This window comes from Vipera ursinii, assembly GCF_947247035.1.
Source record: "Vipera ursinii genome assembly, chromosome: 5".
In the NCBI taxonomy this organism is placed as follows: Eukaryota; Metazoa; Chordata; class Lepidosauria; order Squamata; family Viperidae; genus Vipera; species Vipera ursinii.
This window is the reverse complement of record NC_139518.1, coordinates 41,700,421-41,714,001: the sequence shown is the minus strand read 5'-3', so window position 1 is coordinate 41,714,001 and position 13,581 is coordinate 41,700,421. Positions and strand designations below refer to the sequence as shown.

Sequence of the window (13,581 nt, the reverse complement as noted above, 5' to 3'; positions counted from 1 at the left end):
CTATTTCAATATCAAGCACCATCATGGTCCATTGTAGAATGAGCAGAAATCATAATCTGAAATTTTTGGTAACGTTTCTGATTTTCAGATAGCAAAGGAATATTGCACAGTGTACAATTTGTTTCTGGAACTTGCTTGCATGGCCAACAATCAGCAATGCAGTTGTTTTTTTAAATAAACATGGTTTAATGTTAATTTTTTTATTTTTATTATTGTTGTTGTTGTTGTTACTATTACTACTATATATTCAGAACTGAAAATAATGTTGATGAATAGTCCCAGGGACTAAAGTGCTCCAATTACAGGGCTCTCTTATCAGTAATCTCTTCTTGTTAAACTTAAAGCAAATTGAAAGTCCAGATCTCACTTATCACCATTTCTTGAATGCAAAAATGGACTTTGCCTTTCGCCCACTCCCCCATCACAAATTCACCTCTCCAGTCAACTGTTGAAGCTCTGCTTCAAAATTACTTTTGCCACCTTAAGGTGTTTTTTTTTGCTATTAATCTATTGTGCTTTATTCCAATTTAGCCAAATTGTGATCAGAAATAGCGCCTGTCATGTCCCCTCCCTTCCAGCAGTTTCTTGATGCCCTATATGGCCATTTCATCTTGGATTGCTAAGTTCCCTGCTACTCAGCAGCTTCCTTTTTAATTCTTCCAGTTAATTCAGTGAAATTCTATAAAAACCATGGAGTCCAATAAAGTGTCATGGGCCAGCCATCGTTTTCTCCAGCTCTTCCACCAACATACCTCCATTCCACCTTTAACATCTCCCAAGAGGGCACCTTTTTGTTTTCTACCCACTGCACTTTCCATTTTTCAAGAAATGAACAGCAGTCACCTTTAACCTGCGGCTAGGAATTTTGGAATAAAGCTGTAAAAGTCCAACAACACTAGATCTTTTCTTTTATGGACTTGAACTGTCAGTATTTCACTGCCACAAGGTTTCCATACACAGTTAAATGAAAGAACACGTTCTTTTTCTTTCAATCATTGTACCATGAAAGCAATGAATGAACAATACAGAATGGGGAAAGAAAAGGTCTGTGTTAGTTTCAGAGAAGAAAACATGAGAAGAGGGCATGAAGGCGTACAGGTGTGCAAATAACTGGGAAAGCAAAGGAAAGGCAGAGAGATCACAAAGGAGGGAACAACTGCTGAACGGAAAAGGCAGACTTTAAGAGACCCATTCACACAGAAAGCATCTAGAAAGGATTGACTTTCCTATATAAATGGATAGGACAAGAGGCAAGAGAACTACCAGTCAAGGCCTACACTATGGCTGCTATCCTATCTGAACATCAACTTAGCCCCATTACAAAACCAGTACAATCCAGATGGAATTTTTTAAGGCAGCTTAGGAATAGCTAGGAGCAGCAGGGGAGACTGAAGCAGCTTAGGTTGTCATGCGGAATTACCCTTACAGCGAAGATGCTAGGCTTTATACAGCAACATTTTGATAACATAAATGTATGTGTAAATTATCATTCTAAAAAGTGTTAGTTATCGTTTTAAAGTATAAAATACTTTATACTGAAAAAATATAAAACACTGAAGTAGCTGGTGAAAGTTTAAGCCATGATTTGGCTAAGATTCCAGTTATGTGCATTTATGGAGTGTTCTGTTCAAACTGACTAAAACTCTTTTGTAGAATTCCCATGCTGAATAGTAATTGCTTTGTTTTGCCACATGTTATTTCATCTGGAAGAGACTTATTAGAGACTTATTTCCCTCTTGGAATTATCTACCCCCTCTCCCCAACTTGTCCCTAGCCATGATGAAGTTTAATTAGTAACTGTACGTTTTCCTTCCTAAAAAGTCTTCATTTAAAGTTAAGGGTCACTATGAGCAAAGGTTATTTATATTTAACCAGGGTCAAATAAAGAAAGTTACATAAGCAGCTGTCTGCATAAAAAGACCTCCATGCTGTGTTTCAAATAAGGTTCCATTACTCTTCTTGTACCTTCAAATATCCACCACGCTGGCACTTTAGTTTTTTAGTTGACACAATGTTGGGAATTATATTTACTACTTAATATCTATCCCACTCACAAAGTAGGGAAAAGGCCAATTTTAACATCAAAAGAAATTAATATTTGCCCTATCCTAGTGGCCTATTTATTTATATTTATAATTTAAAATTTAGCAACAACTTTTTAAGCCCTCTGAAAGCTGTAGCTCAAGGCTTTGGAGGTTAAACATGGTCCTACGTTATTAGGCTTTGCTTCTCTGCTGTAGGATCCAGACACAAACAAAAATCAGGATGACCCAAAAGGAACAAGATTGGTATCAGAATGGCAAGAAGCTGAAAACCTGTTGCCAAAATCAAACTTATGAATGTTACGCAAATTCTAAAACTAAGTTAACTGATGTGGCCAATTAACCCAGAAAGGGATATATTTAGCCCACAACAGATGCTCATCTCTAAATATTTGAAGCCATTTCACCATCTATTGCTACAAGGCTAGAAAGTTAGTGAAAACCATTGTTCTGAAGGCTAAAAATCTTTTTAGCCTTCAAAACAATGGCATTCCCAGTGCTCTTCTGAGTGCGGAAGAGAACACCTCAGCTAGGCTACAGATCCAAGCCCTGTTTGTGCAGCCCAGCAGAGAGCTGAGCCTACTCAGCAGGCAGCTTTCAGCCAGCCTCCCAGAGACAAGAGGGAAGTCATTTTGGCATTTGGCAGCAGCTTGCAACCGTCCTGGTTGGCTTCCCCACTGACTTTCTGGGGAAGCCGGCAAAAAAGATTGATAAGGAATTAATAAGAGAACACCTATATGCTTTGAATGAGTTCAAATGTCCAGAACCAAATGGTTTATATCCCAGGATACTGAAGGAACTGGGAGATGTGATCTCGGAACCACTGAATGAAATCTTTCAGAGCTTCTGGAGCACGGTGGGACTGGAGAAAAAACTGATGTGGTTCCAATATTTAAACAGAGCAAAAAAGTAGATCCAGAAAATGATAGGCCAATTGGCTTGATATCAATACCTGGGAAAATCTTGGAAAAGATAATCAAACAGTGGATTTGTGGGCATCTAGAAATAAACAAGTTGAACACCAGAAGCCAGCATGGGTTTCTTAAAAAAAGATCATGCCAGACAAACTTTATTCCCTTATTTGATAAAGTGACTAAATTAATGGATCAGGGAAATGCTGTGGATATAGTATACTTGGACTTCATTAAGGCTTTTGACAAAGTAGACCTCAGCCTACGTCTTGGTAAGATAGAACAATGTGGGATAGACAGTACTACTACCAGACGGATTCACAGTTGGCTGACCAACTGCACTCAGCATGTTGTTCTCAATTGAGCTATATCTATGTGGAGAGAAACCTACAGTAGGATATCTCAAGGGTCTGTCTTGGGCCTGGTGCTCTTCAACATCTTCATAACTGATCTATATGAAGGGATAGAAGGGGAACTCATCAAATTTATAGACAACATCAATCTAGGAGGAATTGCCAATGCTTTGGAAGATGGAATCAAGATTCAGAAGGATCTTGACAGACTTGAGCACTAGCCCTACCCAACATGATGCTGTTCAGTGATGAGAAAAGGTCCTGCACTTAGGCAGGAAAAACCAAATGCACAGGTATAGAATAGGAGGTAGCTGGCTCAAAAGTAGTAACTGTGAGAGGCATCTAGGTGTCCTGGTAAATCACGGCTTACGTATAAGTCAGCAGCATGCTGCAGCTGCCAAAAAAAGCTAGCTCTAGGCTGCATCAACAAAGAAATAGCATCAAGCTCATAATAAGTAAATAGTACTCCTTTATACTGGACTGGTGAAACCACACTTGGAATACTGCATCCAGTTCTGGTTACCACAATTCAAAAAAGATGCTCACACCCGAGAAAAAGTGGAGAGTAGAGCAATAAAAATGATAAGGGATCTGGAGGCTAAATCATACAATGAACTCCTAAGGGAACTAAGTATGTTTAGCCTAGTGAAGAGAAGGCTTGGGGGAAAATGATAGCAGTCATATTTGAAGGACTGTCACAGGAAGAGGGTGTTGATATATTCTCCATAGCACCTGAGGGAAGGACAAGCAATGGACAGAAATTTGTCAGAGGGAAATAAGGAAGAATTTCCTAACAATAAGAATGATTAATCAATGGAAAAGCTTGCCTCCAGGAGCTGGGATGCTCCATCGCTGGAGGTTTTCAAGAAAAGATTAGACATTCATTTGTTGGGGATGGTATAAAAGTTTCTGCCTTGGGCAGGGGGTTGGACTAGAAGACCTCCAAGGTCCCTTTCAGCCCTATGATTCTAGGAAAATATTGCAAATAGCAATCACACGATAATAGAGGCACTTGGCAACTGGTCATAATTGCAGTTTGACAAAAATCCAAAATATAATCATGGGATCATAGATAGAAGGCACAACATTTTACAATAGCCAGAAGTGCTTTAGAGGCTATTAAAAAAAAACCTTTCCAAGGCTATTGTAATTTTAATCAGGGCTTTTCAACCAGTGGTACGGGTACCACCTGTGGTACAATGGCACCTGGCAGGTGTTACGCAACCATCCTAGAAAAATGATAGCGGGGGAGGGGAATGAGCTGCACCGGTGGCAGCACCGCACAAGCCTGAGCAAGAGATGGCTGGAGCTGCAGGGCTGTCAGGGCTCAGCGGAAGCACCAGGATCAGCGCCAGGTTCGGCGCTGATCCTGGCACTTCTCCTGAGCCCAGAAGAACTGCCGATCAGCTGGAATGTTGCATCATCTCCAGGGTCTTGTGATTTACATTTAGATGCTTGGCAACTGATGCATATTTATGATGGTCACAGTGTCCCAGGGTCATGTGAAGTAACCAAAACCTGCTACAACCACCCAGCAGACGGGGGGAATAAAAACCAAACACCCACACCCACACACCCTCCCTGCCAATCCTCAACAGAAATGCTCACAACAATGAAAACCTCGAACAGGGGGAAGAGCCCTGCCGGGCGGGCAGGCAAGTGTCTTGCTGGGCTGTGGCTTGGGGGGCACTTTTTTCAGTGCCATTGTAACTTCAAACAGTCACTAAGTGAACTGTTGTAAGTTGAGGACTACCTGTGCTTCATCACTTTTTTCCTTTTTTGGGGGGTCATAAAGTTTTTGACACCTTGCTAGGCGACTGGTGGTACTTGGACGTTGCCATATCCTAAAAGTGGTACAATGGGTGAAAAAGTTGAAAAGCCCTGATTTTGATGACTCCCTATAGTGATTTTACTGTTCATTTTACTTTTAAATATATTATTAGAAAATTTCAGTAATTTTAGTAATTTTGAAACTTGTTCAAAATACCTTGGCTATGATAGAACATATATAGAATAGCTGCTGACTATCGAATGGATATTCGGCAGTATTAATTTGTTCAATGTTTCTGCATATATTCTGCTTCATGAGATTATTTCATCAGCATGCTGCACAAAAGCAATTTTATAAATTGATTTCACACAAAAAATTAGTATTATAATATTTTAATACTATAATAAACTATTGCATTCAATAATTGGAAAGAAAAAATAAGACTTTCTTCTTTTCATACAAACTTCTCTTGATTAAACAAGGTGAAGTTTTCTCAAGACAGGAAAGTAAATATAATGGAATGTTTTAACAGATTCTGGGAAGAAGGTAGAGCAGCATCATTACAAAAAAAGTTGTATTTAATTCAGGAGACTAAAAACTTCACTTGAATTGCACAGAGTATAAGCTGACTTGGAGAATGGCTTTTATAGTTTTTTTCAAGATTCTGTTACATTATTTACTAAGTAAATGCATTCCAGAAATCCAGGTGGCTTTTGTTTCTAAGTTTGCAACCTCAAAGAATTTGATATAAGGTATATCTTATTATCTATTCACTCTATTTACATATTAGCATCTATTTACAGTTCTGAGTGAAATAAAGGCACAGAAACAAAGGCCTTTAAGGTGACTTTCACAAAACAGTGCAAACTAGAAAGTAAAAAGAAAAAAAAACATCCTTGAGAACTTCTCCACCGCCCATTTGTGGTCTACAGTTACAAATACAGGTAGTCCTCAACTTACAACCACAATTGAGCAAAAATTTTCTGTGAATGAGACATTTGTTAAGTGAGTTTTGCCCCATTTTACAACTTTTCTTGCCACAGTTATTAAGTGAATCTCTGCAGTTAATAAGTTATTAAATGAACCTAGCTTCCCCATTGATTTCGCTTCTGAGAAGGTCGCAAAAGGTGAACACATGGTCTTAGGACACAGCAATAGTCACAAATATGAATCAGTTACCAAGTATCTGAATTTGATCACATGATCACAGATGGTAACTGAAAAAGTCACATTTTTCAGTGCTATTGTAACTTTAAACAGTCACTAAACCAACTCTTGTAAGTTAAGGACAACTTATATCTTATTGACATCATATTCTCAATCAGAAACTTCAGTTAGCATGGCTACATATGGCTGCATTCTTAACCAACTACAAAGAATTGTATTGGCTGCTGAAGGGCTGGAAGGAGAAGATAAGAGGGAAAAAACATCAGTTTCAGTTTCTCTAGGAGAGCTGAGCAGACAAGAAATCTATTTTTTCCCATCAGTAGCACAGATTGCACAATTTTCCTTAAGCAAGGAATGTGCTTTAAGAGTCTAGATTTCTATCTCAAAGGTGTGAAGTTAACTCCTAACTCAGAGGAATCTCTGTATTATTGCAGTTGTCATAACACATATTCTAAACCTCATAAGTTGTTTTATTTTTCTCTTCTGTAACTGCATCAAGAAAATTTTGATGTTAACGTAAAATTTCAAAAACTGTCACACGCTTATGAATCACATGGCCATGTAAGTCAAATAAATAAATACTTTCTCTCACCTCTGCTGGCTAAGTGATAGTGATAACAGTAATATGTCATGGTAATCCACCAATAACCAGGACATATTATAGTTTAATGTGATATGTAAACTGCTATGTTCAGGTTTAGCTTAGTAGCTAATAATAGCTTAGTATATTATCTGAATTCAGTCACTACTGTATGATCTGTAAATCATTTATTCAACAAGCCAATAGCGAGACTTCCGGGTGGCTCTTCAGTGGCGAGGACGGTCGGATTCAACCGCCGGCCCTTCGATCCTGTTGAAGCGGTGGAATAGCCAATGATCAGCTGTTCCGCTGCTCGAAAACCCTTCTCCTCGGGCAAAGAGGGGAGGGGGAGCTTCCAGGTAGGGGTAGAGCTCCCCTAGAGCCCCAGAACATTTGTTCTGGGGCATGAAGGGTAAGAGCCCCCCCGAAGCCTGGAAATGCTCCGGACGAAGGACTCTTCTGCTTTAGCAGAACAAGACGCTGAATCCACTCCTGCCGGATCTGATTGACATCTTGAGTGACGGTAGCAGCAGAGCTGATGCAGGAGCAATATAAACATCAAGTACAAAGCTTTAACTCTGAAACTTAAACTCTCTTCCTGCTGCAACGATTGTTTTGAAAGAAGGGGAAGATGGCACCTGACTGATTTTTTTTTCTTTTTAACAAGAAGCGAAACTGTTTTTCTTTAAAGTAATGTGACTGTTTGAACTGAGTTGGAATATGTAAAATGGACTTTTAAACCTTAAAAGAGCTATTTATAATTTGGAGGTGCTAAAAAGTTATTTTCCAAATTTGGTTATTTCACAGTTTAACTACAAAGTACTAGAAAGTGAAAGTGTGTATTGAAAGTCATTACTTGCAAAAATGGCTCCCAAACCGCATAGACCCGTTTTTAAAAGTGCAGAGGCATTGTTTGTTCAGCAATCTGGAACGCAGTCTTTGAAGTTACCTCCCAAAGCTGCTGCATCTGTATTGACTTTAAAAGATTTACAATATGCTCTAAACGATGCCTTAAAAACTCAGTCTGAAAAAATATTTGAGAAGATGGCAGAATTTATTGGAAAGGAGAGCAAGAAAATAAGGGAGGATACTTTGATGGCACTTCAAGTGTTTTCAGGCTGTACTGAGAATCTGGATGAATGTGTGGAAGAAGTGAAACAAAGGATTACCTACGGCAACACCTGCGGCCGGCGTCAACTTCCCCCCGTCCAGTGCGCTCCCACAGAGAGGGCCTCCTCAGGGTGCCGCCGATCAAAGAATGCCGATTGGTGACCCCCAGGGGGAGAGCGTTCTCTGTGGGTGCGCCAGACCTCTGGAACCGCTTACCGGTTGAGCTCCGGATGGCCCCCGACCTTCGCTCCTTCTGGCGCGATCTCAAAACATTTTTTTTTGAACAAGCTGGCCTGGTCTGACGGGATGGGGTTGGGTTTTTAAAACTAGTTTTAAACTTTAATATGTATTGATTTTATGGGCATGATGTTTAATGGCTTTTTAATTTTTGTATTCAATTTTTATTGTGTATTGCCCTGTTCACCGCCCTGAGTCCTTTGGGAGAAGGGTGGTATAGAAATCAAATTATTAAATTAAATTATTAAAAATAATCTGATGCTGGAGGCTAAAATGGGTGAAGTGGAGAATAAAATGTAAAAACTTGAAGAAGAAATGATGATGATGCAATACAGGGATATGGAATTCGCCCTGAGGATCAGAGGTTTGAAAGAAAATCCTCAGGAGAATCTGGAAGAGATATTGGTGGATGCCCTGGCGCCTATTTTGGGGTTTCAACTTGAGGATTTTTTTGAGAAGATAGATAAAATATTTTGTGTTAATTCTTGGATTGCTAAACAAAGGAAATTGCCAAGGGATGTGGTTGTGTATTTTACAAAGAGAAAGATTAGAAATGAGATCATTCAAATCTCTTATAATAAAAGACTTAAAGTGGCTAATCAGAAGGTTTTGATTCTGAAAGTGATTCCTCCAAGAATTTTGAGAAAAAGGAAAGATTTTTTTTCCCTGACAGATGAATTAAAGAAACAACAGCTTCGGTTTAGGTGGGAGATACCAGTGGGGATTGTGGTGAATTATTTTGGAAAAAGATATTGTCTTAATACAGTAGGGAAGGCACGTGATTTTTATTCTAATGTATTGAAAGCAGGCTTACCATCATCCTCAGAAGTCAAAAAGGAAAGGAAGAAGGAGAGCGACAGTTACAAGAAATAGTTTCGGAAGCTGTGCAATTCTTGGTTTTATTTAAAGATCTCAAGATTCAAAGAAGGACACAGGTTGTATTTAGATTTAAGGAATAATAATAATAATAACAGTGGAGATTAATGGAGGACTTTGATAGAAATAAGATTTAGAAATGGAACTTGTTAAAGATTGTAGGATAATTAAGATCTAATAATGGTGGATATTTGGGGATGGTATTTACAGTAGATCTTAAAAATTAGTATGTATGTATTTAAATTGTTAGTCTAAATCTTGAAGATGTTGTTGTGATGATGCAATGTATTATTATGTATGGTTGAATTGTAAAAGATTACAATTTTAAAAGTTAACGTAATTTAGTGGAATATGTAAGATCTTTAAGAAAAAGATATTTATAATAACTATAGTAGAATTTTTGGTACTGTTATATTGGAAGAAGGTTGACTTGTTTATTATAGAAGAATGGATTTTGAAAGTTTTGAATTAGATAAAAATGGTAGAAATTGGAATATGTGAAGAATATTTGTAATGGAGATATATTATGATGTTTAAGGAGAGTTAAAGCGCGACTGGATTTAAAGTGTAATTATAGTTAGTTAGTATACTTTAGATTAAGATTGTGAAAATAATACCCTGTATTCTGCTTTGGGAAGTCGGGGGGGGGGGTAGGGGGAGGTAGGGGTATTGAGTGGGTTAGGGGATGGGGGGATGGGGTTTATGTTCAAAAATGTACTTTAAAACTTTTTAATAAAAAAAAACAAGCCAATAGCATACTACAGTGTGTATGCTCAGTCAGAGAGTGCCCCAAAGTGACTGAGTAGGTATCTGAGCCAGGGCTTTCCTAATTCCAGTATGACATTCAATATATCACAAATCCTTTTCATGCTACTAAAACAGGCATGTCAAACTGCCAGCCCACAGGCCGGATGCATCATACTGAAACCACGCCCACCGCATTGCCGGCAATGGGGGAAAAGTGGCGATACGTCATGCGACATCACAAGTTTGACATGCCTGCATTAAAATCTAGCCAACTATTTTGGAGTCAGCAAAATATTACTCAAATTCAAAACCTGAAATTTGCCTCTCCCATTGCTGATCCATATCCTGCTATTAGCTCAGTTCTGACTCACTGCAGAAAGTTGCTGTTCTAATTTTGTGCATATACAATCAGTAAAATGACAGGTTCATCCCTCCAAGTTTGCTGTTCTCCCTCTTCTGCCTATCACCAGGCTATAGGAAAAATATCCACCACATAGTGCTATAAGAGGAATGGGGAGGGTCTATCTATCTCCTTTCTGGTGCCTCTCCACCTATATACAATTCTAAATAAAGTTTTAAATAACAATCATGAAAATAATTAGGTCACAGGGACTTAATATTTCTTTCCTTTTTTATACAATTGACCAATACCAGCTTACAGTTTCCTCGGTGCTCTCATCAGGAAGCAATGGGAGGGAAGCATATCATTTCTCTATATTATGTCATTTCAGCATGTTATGCCACTTCACCCTTATACCATGATAAGCCTTGGGAAGAAGTTATTTTTCCATATATGTCATGCACCATCATGTCCAGCAGATTGACAGCAGATTGGGAAATGGAGGGGGAAAAATAGCTTGAAAGAGGCAGTAAGCACCTCTCTAATCCCACTTACTACTGGTCATGTGATTCTATCTCTCACATAGTGGGTGGCAAAGCAAAACAGATTTCAAACATCTTGAAGCTTCCACTAACTACTCTTCCACTAACTTGCCTTGCTCACAATGATTTAAATTCCTCTCACTCATGGGGTGGGGACGGGATGAAGACATCCCAGGGATGTCATTAAAAAAAAAGATGTTGCCCAGGCATATCTGCATTACAGTTAGGAACATGGATGAAAAGGCCCAGGATTTGGAAGCCAATCCTATTAAATTCAAATGAACACAGACTACACTATTAATTAAATTTACTATTCATTAAACATATGTTGAATACTAGGATTTGCTTTATTAATAGCAGTTATATGACTACATAGTTAATAAGTTTGGAATAGCAATCAAAAAATGTACAGCAAATCAGGCCAAAGTCTTTTTCAACTGCTCTTTAAGTAACATAATTGGAGCAAGTGACAAATAGTACATCTTTTATTACTTAAAAGCACAAGCTAAATATAACCATGGTTGACTTTGCAGGGTTGGGGAAGGTCAATATTTTTGTTGCAGTGTGACTTTTATGGCCAAATATAAAGTGCTGCTCCATTCCTGACCACAGAGATAAGACACCTAAGCCTAGCTATAGGGAGACTTAACTTGACCCTTCCAGTTATGCATACTGAAGATCTTTTTAATTTAGCAAGTGAATGTATTTTTTCACAACACAGAGAATTAGCAGAAATGAACACTATAGGTTCCATTTTGCAAGAACAGCAAAACATGGTCTGGAAATTTGAAGATTAACTAATACACATGAGGTCTTCAAATCAGTCCAGTTTATCTTTAAAATGTTAAACATAGTTAAACAAAAGTGAACAGTCCCACCAACATTCATTTTTTAAAAAGCTACTGGATCTGCAGAATTTGCTCTAAATTTTAGTCTGCAATCCTGTGCATGCTAATTTAAATTCCATTGAATCTAGCCAATTTTATTGTGACTTAAGGGACAGTTCTATAAAAGTGTACTCAAAAGTAAACCTTACTACCACAATCAACAAAACTTTCTCCAAGAAAGTTATGTATAGAGCACTCTTCTGTTCTGGAGCCAATCATACTCTCATTAAACCCTGACCTCAGTCAGTGCAGGTACAACATAAGCAACTTTTTCCAAGTCCTTCCTCTACTACTTCATGATGGAGTCATATCAGAAATCTTGAACTTCCGCATAAAAGGTTGGAAACTTTAAACTAAACGATTTCATATACTTCATCGACACTAAGAAAGCACTCTTGGAACCGAGCTGCACGGGTGGTTTGTTTTAAACACACGTGGAAGCTCGAATCCGTGAAGGATTTGGAAATAAATGCCACAGAAAACTACTCAGGCGTTTCAAGTTCGCCAAGATCGAAAATTACTAAGTGGAACGGTAAAGGGATACTGCGGGCTAAGACGATGCTTACAGTCTAAATAAGCGCTCCATATCCTTGATCTGCCGGCGAGTGAACTCTTTAAACTCCGTGTACGGATTGAAGACCTGGGCGAGGCGGGGTTGTGCCGCGCCCGCGTTGATGTCCTGCCTGCGAGTCAGCTTGGCGCTCAGCTCCGGGTCAGCAGCTGCATTCAGCGCGGTGCAGTCCTCGGCACAGTCCTCGGGGCTCATGTCGGACCCTGCCGGCTCAGAGGCAAGGCTGTCATCGTCTTCTGCAGGAGGCGCCTCCGAGGTGTTGCCGTCTCGAAGCAGTCGTCTCTGCAGCTTTTGGGCCAGTTCGGCCGAGGCCATGGTCGAGAAAGAATGAGGGTGCCCTACAACCGCCGCCGCCGCTGGGCTCGCTTCCTTTCTTTGCTAAAAGCTTACCCGCCCCGCTAACAGCAAACTTTATTCTAGGACTTTGGCGAATTGGCGGGGAAGGAGGGCCGGGGGCGGGGAAGCGGCGAGAGGCCGGGCTGAGACTTAAGGAGGCGCCGGGGATTGACGCGCCGTCTCAGTAAAGTCTCGATCTCTGGGATTGTCTCTGTCGCGGAAGCTCAAACTCTAGGCAAAGCTTCCTCCATTATTATTATTTTTTTCCGCTGCACCTGTCACTGAATCCGGTGTTGATCTTTTATTTCTCTCTGGCTGTAACAAACACCTGTTGCACTTTTGTGATAGCTGAGGAACCGCTGTAGTTCCACCTCCGAGCAAAAAGTGGATTAGTGAAAATGTATAATTTATAAAAGTGATATTATACGGTAGCTATCTTCTCATGTGCATTTGGTTTTCCCTTTCTCTTTCCATCTCCTGTTTTCTGTTAGGGGCTGTCATATGTCAGAGATGGCTTTTCACATTTGATGGAACAGAAGAAAAGTATATACCAAATCTGCCTTGGATATATTTAAGATTAAATTGTAAACAGTATATTTTAAAACAGGAACTGGTGTGAAATGTTATGTTCTGGTGCTCTCCAAATAATGGTTGGAAGGTTTTCCTGTTCACAAAATGGCTGACAACAGTTGCAGAGTGCTGATTCCTTAGAATGCTTTTCAACCAGTAGTACAGCAGTCCTTCATGTTTACACTGTCCTTTTTCAGTGTATCTGGGAACATTTCCAAACAAAGCACTGGCCTGCAGTTATCCATTTTTATTCCTTTGGAAAACTTATGGGTCTCTGAAACATACTTGGAAATAAATGCCAGGTTTGCATTTCATTTTGCAATATGCCAACACTTTTTAAGTCAAGTGGAATAGGAAACCTGGTGCCAAAATGCCTGTTGGCCTCAACATCAGCCATTCAGCATAATGATGGATTATTATTATTTTTCTTAGAAAATAAATGCTCTTGTTATGTCATGATTTTTGGTCTACATCCCAAAGAGCATACAGCTATAACTTCACTATATTCATCCCTGATTAAAGTGTTATGTCAGAAACTAAC

General features: G+C 39.3%; 1 protein-coding gene across 1 annotated transcript in view; it reads right to left on the bottom strand.

Annotated features, from left to right (window-relative positions):
• EFHD1 (EF-hand domain family member D1) overlaps positions 1–12,944 on the bottom strand; it is a 50,818-nt gene extending 37,874 nt beyond the window's left edge. The window contains exon 1 of the mRNA XM_083364084.1: positions 12,130–12,944. Coding sequence (XP_083220210.1) covers positions 12,130–12,449 — 320 coding nt within the window. The 5' untranslated portion in view covers positions 12,450–12,944. The remainder of the gene's footprint in view (positions 1–12,129) is intronic.
• Between the last annotated feature and the right edge of the window lie 637 nt (positions 12,945–13,581).